The sequence below is a fragment of the Lupinus angustifolius genome, chromosome LG20 (genome assembly GCF_001865875.1).
Source record: "Lupinus angustifolius cultivar Tanjil chromosome LG20, LupAngTanjil_v1.0, whole genome shotgun sequence".
In the NCBI taxonomy this organism is placed as follows: Eukaryota; Viridiplantae; Streptophyta; class Magnoliopsida; order Fabales; family Fabaceae; genus Lupinus; species Lupinus angustifolius.
Genome location: NC_032028.1, coordinates 5,048,297 through 5,068,165, shown reverse-complemented (window position 1 = coordinate 5,068,165; position 19,869 = coordinate 5,048,297). Strand labels below are relative to the sequence as shown.

The window sequence follows — 19,869 nt, the reverse complement described above, 5'->3', positions numbered from 1 at the left end:
ATGGGAGTGAGTGTTCTTATTCACAACAAGTCATCATTTCCTTTTGCTTATAAATCACTATCCAATTTAATGTTCCTAATTAATTAAGAGACAAAGATAAACATCGACTAAATATTTTTTACATTGTCATTCCATCATTTATCATTAATTTTAGTTATTATTGACTTTTAAATAAAAGTATTGCAAATGAATAGTAGATAATACACTGACTGTATATAAATCTTTACATCATCATTACACACATTTTACACTCATTAATCAATACTCAATTTCACATAATGTTCGTTCAATCATGCAAACGCCTTCGCATAATGAAAGGTTATATTGATGATAATGATAACAATAATGTTTTAAACTATATTAAATGTCTTATCTAAGATGTATGAACAAATCATAAGGTGGGACTCAAGCCACGCGCTTCATTGAGAGTTTCAATGATATGTCCATATTCAACGTAACAAAGGATTCCATAATAAATAAAGATGTATAGAATTTATATAACTTTTTACATTTTTTAATTCAATAGAATTGTCCTTCAATATATATAATATATATTATTATTATAAAAATTGAGAACAATTAATATGAGTTATTAAATCATATTTAAATAAATAAAATTAAAAAAAATGATTATATAACTAATAATTAATTTTTAATCCTGAATTATTGGTCCGAAAATAAATATTAATATGCTGGATTTAGAAGAATTCCCCTCTATCTATAAAAGAGATGCAAAATACCCTTGTTCTCCAACAGCATATATCCAACTAAAGCATATTGTGTAAGGAGTTGTGTGTGTGATAATTGATAAACCATGTCTACTAGAACCAAAATCCCGAGTGTTGTGCTCAAATCCTCCTCCAACCAATGCAAAATGCCAGTGATAGCATTTGGTACTGCAGCTAACAGTAACAAGAGCAGTGGTGAAATCACAAAAAGTGCAGTATTAGAAGCTATCAAATTAGGTTACAGACACTTTGATACTGCATCATACTATGGTTCTGAGGAAGCTCTGGGAGAAGCCATAGCACGAGCTCTTGAAATTGGTCTCATAGGATCTAGAGATGAACTCTTTATCACCTCTAAGCTTTGGTTGACTGATAATTTTCCTCATCTTGTTCTTCCTGCTCTCAAGAAATCACTTCAGTAAGCAAAATTCCCTATCTTTTTTACATTCAAATTATATCACAAAGGCTTCTCTAATTGACACAACATCATATCCCCATAAACACATAGAACTCTTTTTATTGATTAGAAAATATAGTTTCTCAATTTTATTATTAGTAATGTAATAATTCAATGAAAAAAGAGGGCAAATTTATTGTGCATGCACCTTGACTGAAATATTACAGTCTTGATACACCTTGACTGAAATGGGTATTTAATATTTATAAAATCGAAAAACATAATAAACTAAAATGGGTATTTAATATTTTATTTTATAATGGAATACACTGACTGTATATAAATCTTTACATCATCATTACACACATTTTACACTCATTAATCAATACTCAATTTCACATAATGTTCGTTCAATCATGCAAACGCCTTCGCATAATGAAAGGTTATATTGATGATAATGATAACAATAATGTTTTAAACTATATTAAATGTCTTATCTAAGATGTATGAACAAATCATAAGGTGGGACTCAAGCCACGCGCTTCATTGAGAGTTTCAATGATATGTCCATATTCAACGTAACAAAGGATTCCATAATAAATAAAGATGTATAGAATTTATATAACTTTTTACATTTTTTAATTCAATAGAATTGTCCTTCAATATATATAATATATATTATTATTATAAAAATTGAGAACAATTAATATGAGTTATTAAATCATATTTAAATAAATAAAATTAAAAAAAATGATTATATAACTAATAATTAATTTTTAATCCTGAATTATTGGTCCGAAAATAAATATTAATATGCTGGATTTAGAAGAATTCCCCTCTATCTATAAAAGAGATGCAAAATACCCTTGTTCTCCAACAGCATATATCCAACTAAAGCATATTGTGTAAGGAGTTGTGTGTGTGATAATTGATAAACCATGTCTACTAGAACCAAAATCCCGAGTGTTGTGCTCAAATCCTCCTCCAACCAATGCAAAATGCCAGTGATAGCATTTGGTACTGCAGCTAACAGTAACAAGAGCAGTGGTGAAATCACAAAAAGTGCAGTATTAGAAGCTATCAAATTAGGTTACAGACACTTTGATACTGCATCATACTATGGTTCTGAGGAAGCTCTGGGAGAAGCCATAGCACGAGCTCTTGAAATTGGTCTCATAGGATCTAGAGATGAACTCTTTATCACCTCTAAGCTTTGGTTGACTGATAATTTTCCTCATCTTGTTCTTCCTGCTCTCAAGAAATCACTTCAGTAAGCAAAATTCCCTATCTTTTTTACATTCAAATTATATCACAAAGGCTTCTCTAATTGACACAACATCATATCCCCATAAACACATAGAACTCTTTTTATTGATTAGAAAATATAGTTTCTCAATTTTATTATTAGTAATGTAATAATTCAATGAAAAAAGAGGGCAAATTTATTGTGCATGCACCTTGACTGAAATATTACAGTCTTGATACACCTTGACTGAAATGGGTATTTAATATTTATAAAATCGAAAAACATAATAAACTAAAATGGGTATTTAATATTTTATTTTATAATGGTTGCATGGTACAAAAACAAGAGAAAGATGCTCATTTAATTTCTTTTCTGTCTTCCTTCCTTTCAATTCCATTCATTTATTTTCCTTTTCCTATGATATATAAAGTACATATTACATGAAACTCGTCCACTGCAAGGACGAGTCCTTCACTTTAGGTAAAAAAATATTAAAAAACCCAAATTGGCAATGGTAAGAATGAGGGAGTTAATAAATAAATAAAAAATTCGACACTAAGGATTCCTTCAAACACCAAAATGATAAATAGCTTAAAAGGTGCATCAAAACTGTAATATTTCAATCCAGGTGCACCTATAGAGTGAATTTGCCTACAAAATAGTGTGCTTATGACATAGTAGGTGGACATTTACTGTTTACCCCAGTTAGAACAACTATAAGGATCAAAACTATATTTTAACTAAAGTTGTTAAATGTTAGTATAAAATTTAAAAAACAGAGTTGTTTAATAACATTTATCATGTATCTCCTGCCAAACATTAAAATAGTTGTTAAGGAATCTGATTTCTTTCAGCCTAGAAGTATCTGCAGATAATTTATATGTGAATTAGTGGTTTATTGTAGTAAGAAATGAATCACTTATGTCTTAATATATTAGTTAGACAAGTACAAGCACCAGGCCTGAAAATGAAACTTGTGCAATACTGCAGGACCCTGAAATTAGAATATTTGGACCTTTATTTGATCCACTGGCCCATCAGTGTGAAGCCTGGAAATTGGGAACAGCCATATGTTGATGAGGTAATAACTACATTTGACTTAGAGGGAGTTTGGACTAGAATGGAAGAATGCCAGAGATTAGGACTTACAAAATCTATTGGAGTCAGCAATTTCACTTGCAAGAAACTTGAAAATCTACTCTCATTTGTTACCATTCCTCCTTCAGTCAATCAAGTAAGCCCATGTGCTCATTCTGGTCTTTTATTGTTTGTTTATTTCACAAGTTTTCTGATTTTGCTTGGCACAACTAGCTAGCTGAAAACTTACAAGTCAGGTTCTAAAATTCGATAAATAATAGGCTAGCTAATCAAATCATACATGTTTGGTAAGGTTAGTATATAAGTCTAAAATGAAATAATCTTCTAACTATTATCCTATGAGCTACCTCAAATAGCTTACTGAAATAAGTCCTTGTACAACTCTACAAACTGTTACATATATTTGGATCAACAGATTATAATCTTATTTAGGATTTAGCTAGTTTCATTATCTATAATTTATGTTTATCTTATTAATTGTTATTTGGATTATTATTATCTCATCGTTTTTAATAGTTTTTGCCTATATAATAAATTATTTCGGTCAACTCATATTTGAGTCGTACCAATCTTTACCATCATAATTTTCTATACAAACACCAACAAATAGCTTGTTTTTTTGTCAAATAAACTACTTGGTCGTGTTACACACTTTATATATGTTTGATTACTAGACTCTGTGACCAAATAGGTAGAGGTGAATCCTGGTTGGCATCAGAGGAAGTTAAGAGAATACTGTGAAGCAAAGGGTATAATCATAACTGCTTTCTCTCCTTTGGGAGCTAAAGGGGCCAGTTGGGGTACAAATGAAGTTCTGGACAGTCATGTGCTCAAGGAGATTGCAGAGGCTCATGGCAAAACTGTTGCTCAGGTTACAATTTTAAGTGTCATTCATATATATTCTAATAGTTTAACTTATCTTCTCCTTTTTAAAAATAATTATAAAACTTCAATCCTCAAATGAGTATTTAAATATGTGATGAAAAGAAAGTCTGCTTATGAAAGATAGAGAGAAAACAAAAGTTATCTAACAATGTAATCAAAGTTAGGAAATAATGATTCATCTAACTTTATATCATTTAGCAATTTGAGATTCTAGGTACATTATTAAATCAAGGGTAGACATAACTTCATTTGGCCATTTCAGGGGATCCTTAATTCCTTATATACCTTATATTTCAGGGTATACTTTTATTAAACTCATGTGTGTATTGATTCTTAGACTACTTATTGATGAACCAATTTGAATGTAAAATGTTCTCTTATTATAGGTATGTCTTAGATGGTTATATGAACAAGGTGTGACTATTGCTGTGAAGAGCTACAACAAGGAGAGATTGAAGCAAAATTTAGAAATATTTGATTGGTCACTTACAATAGATGACCATGAAAAAATTAATCAAATCAAACAGGTTCGTGTCGTTAAAGGGCCAATAGTATCCACTGATAACCTTTGGGATGGGGAAGATTAGATTTAATATCAGGCTCAATCCAATACTATCTTCATTTTGATTATGATATTCACCAAGTTAGTTTGTTTTCATTTTGTGTGGCATCATAAAATGATGAACAACAACACTCTTTTGCTTTGAGATAAGTGGAGTGAGAATCCCATACTTTCAACTCCAGAAAGTTTGTCTGTGGCACTATGGAATCTCCTTGTGTTTTGTACTTTATATATTTGAAACATGGGTGTTAGTTTCACATATAAAAAAATATACATTAGAAAGTGGTATATCCAAGACTTTGAAATTTAAATATTGTAATATGTAATGTACTTTCTATGTTTTCCTTTCAAATTAACCAAAATGAATGAATTATTCTATTCACAAAAGTTTTATTTTTTTAAAAGTAGTAACTTACTCATGGCACAATCATAGGAATATAGATGAAAAAATCAACAATGTTAGCCTCACAGTTCATATGGTCCTCAATTTATTGCGGGTAACACATACAATTGTAGTGTATTTCTGGCTCATTTGTCTATCATACTTACACTTCTATTGGACCCATGAGCTTAATATTTAAAAAAAATCAAATTCAATTAAATCGCGACGTAATATATTCTGATTCCTGAAAAACTGCAACATGACATTGTGGTGTAACCTGCCAAAGTTTTTATTTTTATTTTTTCCTTCAACTTTTTGCTTACTTTTTTTTATTTAGTTGTATGAAAATTTTCCTACTTTTTTATTTACTCGTTTTAAAATATGAAGCATGATAATTTATTAATAATATCCTAAATGAATATATTTGTGCCCACTTTTGATTTGTTGGTAGAGCTAAACAAGTTGGACAACTCATTACCATTACTATATACTAGGGTAAAAATTATCTATGTTTCTATCATGTTAGAAGAGAGAGCTTGCTTGAATTTCTCTCATGGTAGAGCTTGTTATCAAATAAGACATTAAGTAATAAAAGGTGGATTACCAGAGAAAAATATATATGTTTTAATATGTTCATTAGTTTACATAAGTTGATCATCCATCAATTTTAAAATTCATGTACATATGAAATAAAGTTGCCCTTTTCAATTTCCAATAACAACTTAATATTTTTGGATAAATTAAAATGTGTCATGTGGTACACATTAGAAAAATCCTATGTACATGTTCCTCAAAGTTTTCACCTTGATATTATATGAAGGAAAACATCAAAATTCAACCACAAGTTTTATCTATATCTATATTATTAAGCCAAAACAAAAAGCAATCACCATGACTTAATTTTTATATTCCAAATTTATCCTTTTGTAACCTCTTTCATGAATATGTAATATAAACTTTTCACACATTGCTTTCATTTTTACATTAATGTATTATTACTCTTCCATTCTTTACCATATTTGTATATTATTTCTTTCTCAACCCAAGAAGAACGCACAATAATATATAAAAAATGTCCAACAACTCCGTAATGATTATCATTGGCACAAAATGAGAAACTTACAGAAATTTTATATATATTATATCAATTACCACATATTATATTCTTAAATCTTACGTTTCTTATATTTAAATTATTTTTTCTTAAAGTATATAAGATGAAGATGATATGGCACAGAGTGCCAATTGACAACTAGTTTTAATAAAAATAATTAATCACATGTGAGATAAGCATGAAGATTAAAGGATTAAAGGTTGTTTGATGTTTTATCAACTTTGTTATAGTATAGGGTGGATGAATTTTCACAAATCACAAAGGTTTTGTTTTGTTAAAGGTAATTAATCACTCAACCAAGGCAAAAGAGAGGTTCGCCAAAGGTTTGATATTTGATTATAATTTTGTTTTTGTCATTGTCAAGCATGTTGTGGGAACTAATTTCTTTCTAATTACATTATTTTCAACTAATTTTTATTTATTTATTTATTCTCGACTATATATATATATATATATATATATTAATTTAAGCTGAGCAATTTGGTACTTATAAAGGGAAGAAAAAACACAAGAAACTTGCTCCTCCTCTCTTCACCGCCGTCTCAACTAATCTTCTTACTTGGCTTCTTTTGACCTTCCTCAACTTCTTCTGCTCTTTTCAGGTTTACATGCTCCCTCTGCATTTCACTCCATAATTCCTTTTTTTTTTTGCTTTCGTTCTTCTGCTATGATTTCACACCAATTTCATTCTGCTTCGGTTTCGCACTAATTTGATTTTATGGATGATTTTTTTTTAATTTATACATATATTGCAAACCTATATGATATTTTATTTCTGTATGTACTCGGTTGGTGAGTATGTGTGTGTTGGTGCAACCTCAAAAATGCATTAGGATAATGTGGAAGATTGCAATGCTGATAAAAACTCTGATTGACAGTGCTGTTTTTACTTAAGCTTTTCGGCATTTTCCTTTCCCCACTCTCCCATTTTATCATTCTAAATGTGTTTGTTTCACCTTCAGGTTCTCATATTCTTAGAATTGAGAACTGCTTTAGATGCTAATATTTTAAGACCTATCGGCCTGTTTAAAGGTATATTGTAGAGGAGGCCTTTCAAAATAATCTTAGCTAGACCAGGCCTTAGAAAATGGCCTTTGGCAGGTAAATCGGCTACACTTAGACCTCATAATAGTGATGCGGGGCATAGTGGCGGAGCCAGACATTTACCCATGAGGGGTTCATACTAAACAAAACATATATAACATGGAGAAAATTAATTTAAGGGGTTTAAAACAAGCCAAGCATAAAGAGATGTAATCAAATAATAATAACATAATTGATGTGACTTTGCGATAAATGTAAGAACTAAATATAGCTAACTTGATGTGACTTTGCGATGCAAAATTTGAATAGGTCAAACTCTTGCATTTGGGAAACATATTATGCTTATTAAGCCAAGGTCTAGTTTCCCAGCTCTTTTCCATACCTAGTACTATTCAAACATACTCGCTGAAATGATAGTATAGAGTAGCTGGTTCAATAGAATTCGCGTTGTGTTCCCTTTTTCTTATTTTTATTTTCTTCACTCAGCATTCAACAATAGCAATAGCAATGCCAATGGCCAACTTTCTCTGCTTGGGTTGATTGATTTGTTGCTTATTGCATTTCTAATTCCTATGCAGGTATTGGAAATCATCCAAATAAAACTAGCACTACGAAGACGATGATGAAGTCCCGCACTGGCCCTACTACTTCTAACTCGAAAAGGTAATCAGTAAATAATTAATGGTTTGCTTTTTTATCTTTAGCAGCTAGTTGATGATGGACACCAATTTAGACCAACAAACAATCATACTTGACTACCCTGAATCTGTGATTCAGGGCCCTCTCTTAATCGAAAAATTACTATAGAAACCCTCGTTCTTTGTATATTCATGGGTAAACTGGTCATTATAGTTTCCGCCTTCTCTACTTCACTGCTCTATCAACCACGTCCCTCTGAAAATCAAAATCTCTTGCTCTCATTTGATGCTGCAGCGTTGTGACTGGGCTGGCCTTTTATTAGGTTTCAGATAGAATTATTTTTTTGTTCCTATTTTTGTTTTTGTTTTTTAATATGCTATTCATAGTATTCTAATTATTCTCTTACTCGTGTTTATCAACTTTGAGTTACACTGGTGCATGATAATTTTTTGCCTTGTTTAATTAATGAAGTGCATTGCTCTGCCTATTTTAAAGGAAATGGAAGGAAGGCAAAAGTGAGAAAAAAGTAAAACAGGGTAAAGGTGGGAAAAAGAGGAAAGACACTGACGTCCCTGAATCTCACAGCATGCTGATAGGTCACCATGATGATGTAGAAGGTTTGATTAACATATTTTATAATTACATATTTATTTAGAAGCCATGAACTTGATGTGTAGCAGAGTTCTGCTTATGGTTTTATCATTCATTTAGGTTCTTTAAGGGTCTGTTTGCGAGTGGAGTTTCAAAGGGGAAGGAAGGCCTAGAAGGCTTCAGAGCCATGAAATATACATGTGAGATGACTCTGAAGTCTTTCCTTTCCCTTCTTTCCTCTCCAAAATTTAACTCACAAACAAACCCTAAGGGTATATGATCAGGTTTATAGCTTTTTTCTTGTCAGTTGGGAGCCTCATGGACTCCTACAAAAAAAACTTATTAGTGTTCAGTTAGAGTTGCAATTTTTGTTGTAGTCCAAATAATGTCATTTTGTTAGGCTATGGTTATGTGAATTTAATCACTGGTTCCTGATTGCATGCTCTACTACTCCAACTGACTGTTTACTCTTATCTGCCATATCTCCTCATTTTCACTATCATTTGATAATTATATAATTGTGGGTTATCCTTTTTTATGTTCTTATTCTTCACTCACTTAGGGTTTGAGAATGAGACTCCAACAAGCAAAATTGTGGAAAGTCAACATCAGGAAGATACTGATTCTGGATTGGCAGAAGATTCTGACACTGAAGACAATGTTGAATTTTCTCATTCAGATGAAGAGGATATCAAAATCAATGGTCAATCAACTTCTGAGAACTCAGTGCATTTGAGGTTTGTTAACATTAAATTTCTGCTGTCGCTGTCGTTTTCTCATTAAGAAGTATGACTTCATCAGAGAGAAGAAAAAAATTAAAACTATGGGGAAGGATAAGCTATCCTTGGAAACATTGTATGTTTTCTTTTACTTCTTCATAACAACTGATTTCTGTATTATATATTTTAATAATTTGACCTCATCTGCATGATTTGCAATCAATCTGATGACTGCTAACCAGCTACTGATAATTCGGTTGTTATTTTGTTCAATACTTGGTAAATGTACAATTGTACATAGCCTGCATTAGTTTTCTTTTTGTATGCATCGCCGTCTCTAATCTGACTTTGTTTTTTCCATGCAGTTCTTTTGATTTACATTTGCAACATGACTTATCAAAAGAAGAAATTGAGAACCAAGGAAACTTGAAATTTAACTGGGAGATACCGGCTACCGGTATGTCAAATAGCAAATGGATAGGAACTGGAGAGAATTTTTTGGAGGTATTTCATGTCATTATTTTCTTTTTATATGTCCATGATTCCATGATTCCATGTTTCGATGTCTCTGTGAAAGCGAAAACTTTAGTACAATAGATGGGAGCCTTGGGGAAAAGTTGGCCTTGGTGGCTTTCATCCCCTTTCTAATTTTTTATTGCACTCAATTAGTGTGTGTTACATGGGAAAATGTAATTAGGTATTGCAAGCATGTAATCAACTTTCATTCCCTTGACCTTTTTAGGTTTTGAAATAAATAGAAGATTGTTTTGTTGACTTTGTTTGCATACTAGTTATTTTGTTGGTAAAGTTACTTTTTGAGTTGATAATAGTTAATTGAGTCGATGTTGTGTGTCTTAAAGACTTTGATAGTTGTCCTAGAAGTGAAGATAAAATATGCAATGGTAATTTCCAAATGGGATCAGCATTCTTCTTAGGTATGTTGTAAATTGTAATTGTATGTCTTGTAAAATCATAATATTTTTTAGATTCAGAGAAGTGGAGAAGAGTATTACAGAAGAGAGGAAAGTAGTTCAAATTTATTCTGTATATTCTATTGAATTATGAAACTGATACAGGTTTAGGTATTTGTACAATGATAAGGTGAATGAGTTTGGTGCAGGTTTAGGGGATTATACATTGTAAAAGCTTGGTTGGCACAACTAGAGTCTTAGTTATGCTACCCGTGTGAAGCACTAACATTTGCATATTAATAGTGTAAAAAATATATATTCTCTTGTGTTTGCTCAAGTACATGTAACTTTTTGTTTGTTGCTTTCTATTTTAGGGTTTGGATATCAATTCTTATGATGGTCTGAAGGAAAAGTTGTATGAGCACTGGATGGATGTCTACAAGTCATCTGGAGGCAAGGATATCAATTCGGATAAACAAAAGTTGTTTCTCTCCCTTTGTGAGTTCATCTGAAATCTCAGTGGATCATTATGTTCTTACTTCTCTAATTCGCTTGTAGTTGTTATCATTAAATGGTTACATAATGCCCCCGAGTTTCCCTATATTTATCCTGAATGTTTGCTTCACTAAGGATGTGTTTAAGATACAGTTTCTTTTCATTTTCAGAAGGAAAAAAAATTCTTGTATCTTGCTTAAAAAATATTTCAACACTGATAATCCTTGTAATATAAGGAAATAGCAAAAGGTCAAGGAGCCAAGCGAAGAAGAAGCAAATAAGTTTCACTATTTCTTGTGCTGGTTTTATTTTATCCTGCATATTATTAATGTAAAATCCTCAAACCTTCCAGGCAACAGTTACCGGGATATACTTCACTGTAGCAAGAGACCATTTTATCTCAAAGGCCTTGAAGACACAAGCATCATGGATGCATATATAATGCATTCTGTAAGCAAATTTTCCTTCCTACATAAAACTATGCTGTTTGTGAACATCTTTGACTTAACGACTATTATGCACAGCTCAATCACGTCTTCAGAACAAGAGACTGTGTGAAAAAGAATGATGCCAAACTGACCAAGGTTGGAGAGACGGCTGATATTGATAGATTTCGAGATCAAGGTTTTACTCGTCCAAAGGTAAAGGACTCTTAATTATTCTTTTCTTAATGATTTCTGATTCTAATTTCCCTTGCCACTTGGGTATCTTAATCAGTGTTCTGTACTTTGTTTGACCCTATTGGTTCTGATGTCCTTTGAGATGCTTCACTTAGAGAAAGACATTCTGCAACCACTTATTTTAAATTAATTGGTATATTTGGTTCCTTAAATGTACACTTGATTATAGATTTCAGAATACTTCTGACATTTTTTCTATGTTTAATTGATTTACTTGGTATTCCCTTTAAATGCACTTAGTTAGACTCTAGCTTCTATCTTAGCAGTGTTAAGCTTAATTACCAGATCTTCTCTATGTTAATTTGATATGTTTTAAACAAAAAGTAAACTCTTTTTTCTGTTTTGTGCTCCAGGTTTTAATTTTATTGCCATTGGCTAGCATTGTGTACCGTGTTGTAAAGAGGCTTATACAGCTTACACCTTCAGTTTATAAGGTACTTTAGTTTTCTCGTTCTTTTATAATCAATTTTTTCAACATATAGTCAATCTATTTAACCATGGTCTGGACTCTTGAACATTATATAGTATCGATGTGTGTTCTGGAGGTAGTGTGAAGTGTTGCCTCAATTCTTAAGCTGGACATTAGAATTGATCTTTTTGCATAACATGGTTGTTAATGAATAATGTCATACTGATTAAAGTGTAATGCTGTCAAATTCAGCTATTTTTCCTTTGTTGTGAATCTCTTTTGGGATACAAAACACATATCCTTGTTTCTATAAATGCAACTTTTTGGTCAAGTTTGAGGATGTTGGCTTATTTAAATTTCTACAAATATTAGACATTCGTAAATATTTATTAGATATTCTATTACTAGAATATCATATAAATATTTATAGAAGTATTAATAGATTAATTGTTGCAGATGTTGTTGCTTATTAATATTATCCAGCTTCTTTATCACATCTTCCTTGTGATATTGGCGCAACAGTGAGGTTGCTGCCTTGGGACCTAGAGGTCATGCGCTCAAATACCGGAAATTGTGTCTGCTTGTGAGGGTAAGATTGCCTACATATACCCTCCCTAGAACTCACTAGATGAGAGTCTCGTGCATTGGGCCACCTTTTTTCTAGTATCATATCTTCCTCTATCAAGATAAGCAACTCTGGAGGTCCCTATGATATCTACGTTTTATTTTCTTAGGCCAATGTTGAGCATATGGACCGTTTTGCCACTAAATTTGGAAGTGAAGAACATGAAGGCCAAAAGGAAAATGATCTGGAGGCTGATGATGCAAAACCTCAGAATTTATCCAAACCATCTGACTTTGAAGCACTTTTTAGTGGCAATAATGAGGACGACTTTATGATGGGCATCAAATTTACTAGGTAATAAGTTACATTCTTGTAGTGATTAGCATTCTTTGTTGCCTTTACTTTTCCTGTATTATTACTCTGCTCAATATCTGTACTGCCATATTACTGTTACTGTACTCTATCTAAATTAATGGGATGTCGCTTTTCTCAATCTTTGTATTTGTTGTAAGTTGTTACATAATCTAATTTGACTTGATTTTCTCATTTCTAATATAAGCTATATGCTTCATTCCGTGCAGGAAGACAATCAAGTTGTTCAGTGATTTCCATACCTCAGACATCATTGTTGCTTCAGCGCTCTGCTTGGCTAATGTAAGCAGTTTCTAATTTTTTTACCTCATTTATGCATAGTTTCTTGGATTCATGTTTCACTCAAGAGACTTCTTTCAGTTCTCTTTAGATTATATTTTGAGTCCTGTGACTGGTTTAACTTGCTTTTTTAATATATTGCTTATATATGTTAATAGTAATAATACCAGATTGTTCTGAATGTTAGAAAATCGAAGAGGCTGGGAGTAATAAGGACAAAGATGTAGATTTTCTTTCATCCATAGAGGTAAATTGCCCTGTCTCTTGTTGTTGGACTAAATAATTCTATCCAGACAAGCAGTTTCCATCTACGTGGATCATGTGTTTTGAAGTTGACAAAGTGTATATTTTTTTGAGCAGGTTTTGATAATTGATCACGCAGATGTAATAGCAATGCAGGTTTGTAGTGATGTTTCTTTAAACTATTAACAAATTGAAGGACCCTGTAATTTGGACTACCATATGAATGTTGTTTCTCATTATTGTTGAAACTTGATAGAATTGGTCTCATGTGCATACTGTTATCGAGCACTTGAACCGCTTACCGTCTAAGCAGCCAGGAACAAATGTTATGCGCATTAGACCATGGTAAATTCTATATTATCTCTTTCTGCAATGAATTTGATTTTTTTGGTTTTTTCCCTGCCTGTTATGAAATCTCCATGCTTTTTCTTCCATCTCTGTTTTCATGACTGAATAAATTCTATTATAGAGGGAAATTAAATTGAGAGAAGAGGATAATACACCCTTCTAAACAGAAAAAGACTAGAAGAAAGCAATAACCCTAAGGCTAAAAAATGCTACATATCTACATGAAAACTGCTTTAAAAAGTTTGCTCTTAATGGTTTTATATCGATAACTATGTATAAGAAATTTGCAACCCTTTCAATCGCAATGTCATTCCATGAAGAAGCTACTAATAAATACTATAACAAGAATATTGCATTATGACATTTCCTTCTAAGGATTGCCTAAATTTACTACTTTTTCTTTGGAGCACTGTACAGTTGCATTGTTTCACATTTCAACTAATAGCCAGTTTCTCCAATATTTGTGTGATATATGTTCTCTTCCTGTGAGAGACAGGAAGACATGCTGACAGGCACTCATGGACGTATATGCATGTAAATAAAATATCAAGTGGAATTTTTTTCATTTTTAAGATGAAGATTGATATGTCAACGTGTACGTTCTTATGCATGCCATTTGTATTCTCTATTATTTCCATTTGATTGGATTTCACAGAAGGGACTGGATTTCTTTTTATATCATTATTTATTTTCTGCACAAACTCATATTATACTTGGATTATCAGAGGCAATGGGTCTGAAATGAGATAAGAATTTATGGTTTTCCTACATATGAATTTTGAAATTAATCCACAAGTTTGTATTCCTTGTTTAGGTATCTTGATGATTATGCCAGATTTTACAGGCAAACAATAATTATGGGTTGTTATTCAAATCCAGGTAATCAATCCTCCCTCTTGTTGCCAAGGCTTTAATGAACAACATTTTATGATACTTTTGGTCTTTACCTTCTTTAGAAAAAGACAAGATGTTATTCATCTGTTTCTTCTGATTGATAAATGGTGCACATGTTTGTTTGCTGGAAGATTACTTCATATGGTAATACATTTCCTTGTTGCAGATATAAATGCCTCATTCAATCATCAATGTTTTAACTATGAAGGGAAGGTATGTAGCATGTCTGGTTAAATTTTCTATGTTTTTGCATGGTTTAAGGTTTGTACCCGCCTTCAGTTCTGGAGCTTTTAGGGATAATCATGGCTGAATAGTTCTGACTATGTCAAGATCTCTTAATTTTTCTCTGCTCCTTTATATAGTCATTTACTTTTATTGATAAATGAAAACTTCAATGAGTTTTTTCCTTGTTGCATACACGGTTACACCCATCAAAATAGTTATGTTCCTAATGTTGAAATCAATTTTTTTGATCAAATATCTGCAGGTGAAGCTGATCTCTGAATATAAAGGTGTTCTACACAAAGTGCTACCCCAAATACGACAAGTATGCTTTCTTGATTTTATTGGCTTTTTGAAATATTGAATTACTACTCTGCATGTTGTCCCTTTAAACTATTGTGATGCCAATTAAGGCCTAGTTAATGCATAGTGTTTCTGATAGGAAGGAAACCATTTGGGTCTAGATGCATCCTTGTAGTCTAATAGGCAAAACTATTGCTGTCAGTTTCTTTGGATCTCTTATGTTATATGTAGAATGGTGTTCATTGTTTATTATTACTTGAACATATGTGGAAAAATTGATTCATTAATGATATTGATCTACCTTGCTATACAGTTTATCTTTATTCTAGATTTTCTACCTGTATGTAGAAAAGAGACTCTATCTTTCAGGCTGCGTTTTCTTAGTTGGTAAGTTAGTATTGAGGGATGATTGGTTAATACGTATGTTTTCATAAATTAGTATATTTCTTGTATGTCCAATAGCGTGAAAGCGATTTGTCTTAAAAACTTATGGTGAAATACTATCTGTGCACTGTTCTATTTTTTGCTTAGCTATGGTTGTGCATAATAGTCACTACTTCAAAGATCTTAACAAACAAGTGGCTCCCTCAAAATAGCATCGAACTTGAAGACATAAAGGAAGATAAAATTTAAATTCTTTAACAAAATGTGAAGCAAGAAAAGACGAAATTCGAGGCTTAAATGAAAACTAAAACACAAACCATAAAAGTCAAATTGAATGGAGACATGGTTGTGAACATGAATGAGCAGTTGAGAAGTTTCTTTACTAGTCACTTTGATTTTCAATGTCACTGTGTCTTGATATTAAAAAGGGTGCTAATACCAAAAGACTTTAATATCCTCAGTTATAAAACTTATCCTTTAACTATGTATTTTGAGTACCAAATATCATAATAGTTTGAAAAGCATTTTAATAAACTATATCTTATACTGTTATTTTATGTGGCTGACTTGGCTGAAACATTCATCCTTGTCACAATTAGGCAATTCATTTTTATGTCTTCAGCGTTACCAAATTATCTCGGTATGTTTGCAGCTTACTATCTCTAATTCTAATAATTTTGCTAAATCTTGTATACTGTAGATTTATGAGCGATTTGATGTAGACTCGATAGTAGATGCTGATGATGCCCGTTTTGAATATTTTGTTAAGAAGGTATGTATTTTGGAATTGTGGTTTTCCATTCTTTCTGGCTATCCACTATCTTTGCAGAGTAAATTGGCTGAAGTCATATGTCAAGCAAGCATACTTTCGTAACCTTATTATAGACTGAAAATCACTGTGTAAACCTCTAGTCAGCCTGGATGGGAAACTTTCACCTGGATACCCATGATACTGAAAGTGTGTGGATATCATTTTTGCATAATTTTGATGGTCAGTAGACACATTTTCACAAAATCCTGTCTTCCTGTCCAATGAATAATTTTTGCCTCATGCCCTCCTCGTGTAATCACTCACATGACTCATACTAATTTGTTTAAACCCAGTTAATCAGACATATCTTTTTCTCTAAATTACTTTTACGATCCATAAGAATTTAAATTATTTGGATTCTTTTTTACTCAATCTGAGCTTTCATAATAGGCCACTGTGGCACTGGCTTGATTACTTTAAATGAGAAATTATGTCTTCTTGTACTAGTAATTGTGAATTAAGCCATAATAGGTTACAACTTACAACAACAACAACCAAAGCCTTTTCCATCTATGGATAGTTCTAAAAGTATCAATGATTATGTGCTTATGATTGAAATTTCTTTTGACACCTTCCGGGTCATATTTTGATAATGTCGATCATTCTTTTCTTGCAGGTTTTCCCTAGAATCAAAGATTCTGATCAGGTAGTTTTTCTCTCTGAAATTTCTAGTGTGTATGCTTGTCATAATTTATATTGTAATGATCTTGCTTTCTTTGATGAAATTTTTTATGCAGGGAGGGATCATGCTGTTTACCAATTCTTACTTCGAATTTATTCGGATCAGAAACTTTTTGAAGTCACAGAATGCATCCTTCTGTCTTCTTGGGGAGTAAGGAGCTATTTTAATTATTATACCATTTTTGTTCTTATTTTATTGGTTTTATATTATTGATCATAACTTTATAGTGAATTGCAATGTTGCTCCTATCTGCATTGTGATTTATAACTTTTTTCTTCTTAATTTAGATATACAACCCAAAGTGATATTTCTCGTGCGCGTCTTTGGTTCTATGAAGGGACAAGGAAAATTATGCTTTACACTGAGAGATCTCATTTTTACCACAGATATAAGGTTGTGTGCACATAATAGGTTCTTTTCAAATTTCCTTTTGTTTTCTCTCTGTTGTAAGAGCTGTATGTTCTGTTAGTTTGAAAGAACAAAAATATTAAAAGACCTGCTGCCTGTTGGTTGTTTGTCAAATTATAACGTTTTGTATCATTAATGTTGAAATTTATGCCATTTAGAATGGGAATTATGTTACACAAAATAAACAATGACCATTAATAGAATTGATAGGATTACGTATACCCTAGTCCAAAGTGTTAATGATGGAGGCCATGACTGATATTTGTGTTTAGCTTAGTTTATGTTGTATGTACTGAAGTGTTAATGATACACAATATTGACAAATTTAGTTTGTTTCTTGATTGCAGATTCGTGGGGTTCAGAATTTAATTATTTATTCACTCCCAGAGAGGAAGGAGTTTTACCCTGAGGTGAGCAAGCTTGTAAAGTAGGATGTTTTTCTCACCTGTTATCTCTCAAAGAATTCACTATGAAATGGATATAAAACACGCGTAGGAATCCTCTAAGGCTACAAAAACATTATAGGAATGAGAAAAAATATTTAAGCTTAAAAGAGCAATCTAGTCCCTTGGGACGTCCAACCTAGAAAGCCATTTATGGCTAGAAGTTTGAGTTATACTCCTGAAAAATATAACAGACTCTTTCAAAAGAGCATAATCCAAAAACCACCTTAGTAATTTTTTGTTGTTTCTATTTTGTTTCGATAGCCTGTGCATTTCCAGATTTTTAGTTGATATAATTTTGTGTCGGATGTTATTATCATGTCCTTATGACCTGTGGATGAAAACATAATCTTGAATCTTAAATTTCATCCCTGCACCTTTTTTTTGTTGCAGATCGTGAATATGCTTGATGGGTCTGATAATATGGCTTGCACTGTTCTATTTTCTTTCCTTGACAAGCTTCGGGTTATACACTACTCTCTTTGAACTCCTTTTAGTATTATGTTACTTGTTGGAATGTAGTGTGTGTGGGTTGAGAAAGGTTATTGATGATGAAGAGGGAGAGTTAAACAGAAAGGTTGGCGTTTGGCTTGGTGTTTTATTGCTTCCTGTTCTCTTTTCTTGCTACTTCATTGTTGACAATAGTATGACCATATAGGCTTTTTCAACGCCACATGTCTACTTTGAACATTTTTTTGAGAAACTGTAGATTCTTTATTAACTGTACTTCTATAATTTCTTGGAGCATCTGGATAGTTTTACAAATCCATACGTGCCCGTGGAGTTCTTTGAATAACATTTCTTGTCCCTCAAAATGTGCCATAACCTTGTGGCACTCTTACTGATCGGTCAATTGGTTTTAGCATCAGACAATTGTTTAGATTATATTTCATGGTGAATGAGAAAGGTATGGCCCACTTTGCGGGACATAAAATTTTAATATCTAGTCCTATGGAACAGGAAAAGAGAATTATTAGTTTCCTTTTGGTTCCTTTTATTAAATTGACTGCTCTAAAAAATGAAATGAGAAAATGTTAATTGGCTTTCTCAGTAATTGAGCAATTAGTGGTGACAAGTTAGAAACTATCATGGTATCGGATGGGATCCTTTCAAGTGTTGTAGAGTCTAGTACTGGATAGGGATTGAGATAAGTGGTAGCAGTATTTGGAAGTATTCATTTATAAAATATACTGCTAGCCTTGTCATCTTGTTTTCATTTTGCTTCCTTTCAGGGTTACTTTAATTACATATAATGATTTTAAATATGTTATATACTCTTCTCATTTATACCTATAAATTTCAGCTGGAGAGAATTGTTGGAACTGCTCCAGCAAAAAGGATGGTAGCTGCAAAGAAAGGTGTTTTTGTGTTCTGCGATTAGCATTTTGCTGCACTCCAAGTCTGGACCTTTTGAAGTGTAACTTAGATGAATAGAATTTCATGTTTCATGGATTTATATGCCTTTGAGGCAAACGATTTCGACCAGAAGATGAATGGAAGAAGTTTTTTCTGTGGATGCTTCAAGTTCAAGAAACTCTGCCTCTATGCAAAACAAAAATCATCATGTAGGATAGATAACTTTGGTTAACTAGTCATCAGCATATTTATTTCTATGTTTTTTAGCTCCTTTTATTCACCATATTCTAATGTTGGAGTAGCATGAAAATATCTGAGATTTTTCTAAATTACAGTTTGGTAATACCAAATTCATTAATTGTTACTTTACACCGGATATTGGATGACAGGATATGTTGTCTCTTGTTTTTGAGGGGACTAAAAATATGTACTTATTGTTTGTAATTTTGTTTATTTTAATGAAGTACTTCAACTGCAACTGATAAGTTTACTTTTATCATCCACTTTTATCATCATTTACCTTTCAAAAAAGAATAATATAAATAAATAGTGGATAATGTATAATATTAAATTCTAAAAGAAATGCAAAAGATATTTTTTACATCCTAGTTACTAGGTCCACAAGGTATAAAAACATAGAAACAATATGAACTACTTGA

General features: G+C 32.0%; 2 protein-coding genes across 3 annotated transcripts; both read left to right on the top strand.

Annotated features, from left to right (window-relative positions):
- On the top strand, nt 738-5,211 carry LOC109336518 (NAD(P)H-dependent 6'-deoxychalcone synthase-like). Of its 2 annotated transcripts, none has more exons than XM_019573162.1 (5): nt 738-1,146; nt 3,362-3,605; nt 4,161-4,340; nt 4,741-4,956; nt 5,027-5,211. In XM_019573162.1, exons 1-4 carry the CDS (start codon nt 815-817, stop codon nt 4,939-4,941), a joined length of 957 nt encoding a protein of 318 aa, XP_019428707.1. In that variant the 5' UTR covers nt 738-814; the 3' UTR covers nt 4,942-4,956; nt 5,027-5,211. The 2 variants fall into 2 exon arrangements, with proteins under 2 accessions (XP_019428707.1, XP_019428706.1); XM_019573161.1 differs by lacking the exon at nt 738-1,146 and adding an exon at nt 1,958-2,395.
- Nucleotides 6,909-19,262, top strand: LOC109336567 (U3 small nucleolar RNA-associated protein 25). The gene is made up of 24 exons (XM_019573244.1): nt 6,909-7,014; nt 8,035-8,119; nt 8,591-8,712; nt 9,249-9,423; nt 9,771-9,909; nt 10,691-10,814; nt 11,164-11,261; nt 11,336-11,452; nt 11,845-11,925; nt 12,635-12,819; nt 13,047-13,119; nt 13,304-13,363; nt 13,477-13,515; nt 13,616-13,704; nt 14,522-14,586; nt 14,768-14,814; nt 15,089-15,148; nt 16,211-16,282; nt 16,938-16,967; nt 17,059-17,153; nt 17,291-17,396; nt 17,759-17,821; nt 18,248-18,319; nt 19,158-19,262. The coding sequence occupies exons 2-24, from the start codon at nt 8,076-8,078 to the stop codon at nt 19,233-19,235; spliced, it is 2,034 nt and encodes a 677-aa protein (XP_019428789.1). The 5' UTR covers nt 6,909-7,014; nt 8,035-8,075; the 3' UTR covers nt 19,236-19,262.

Excerpts from the sequence above, each read along its gene's own strand:
- LOC109336567 (XM_019573244.1), top strand. The coding sequence starts at position 8,076 with ATGATGAAGTCCCGCACTGGCCCTACTACTTCTAACTCGAAAAG. Across the intron at positions 9,910-10,690 it reads CTGGAGAGAATTTTTTGGAG|GGTTTGGATATCAATTCTTA; the intron begins GTATTTCATGTC and ends TTTCTATTTTAG. Across the intron at positions 16,283-16,937 it reads TTGAATATTTTGTTAAGAAG|GTTTTCCCTAGAATCAAAGA; the intron begins GTATGTATTTTG and ends CTTTTCTTGCAG.
- LOC109336518 (XM_019573162.1), top strand. The coding sequence starts at position 815 with ATGTCTACTAGAACCAAAATCCCGAGTGTTGTGCTCAAATCCTCCTCC. Across the intron at positions 1,147-3,361 it reads GCTCTCAAGAAATCACTTCA|GACCCTGAAATTAGAATATT; the intron begins GTAAGCAAAATT and ends GCAATACTGCAG. Across the intron at positions 3,606-4,160 it reads TTCCTCCTTCAGTCAATCAA|GTAGAGGTGAATCCTGGTTG; the intron begins GTAAGCCCATGT and ends GTGACCAAATAG.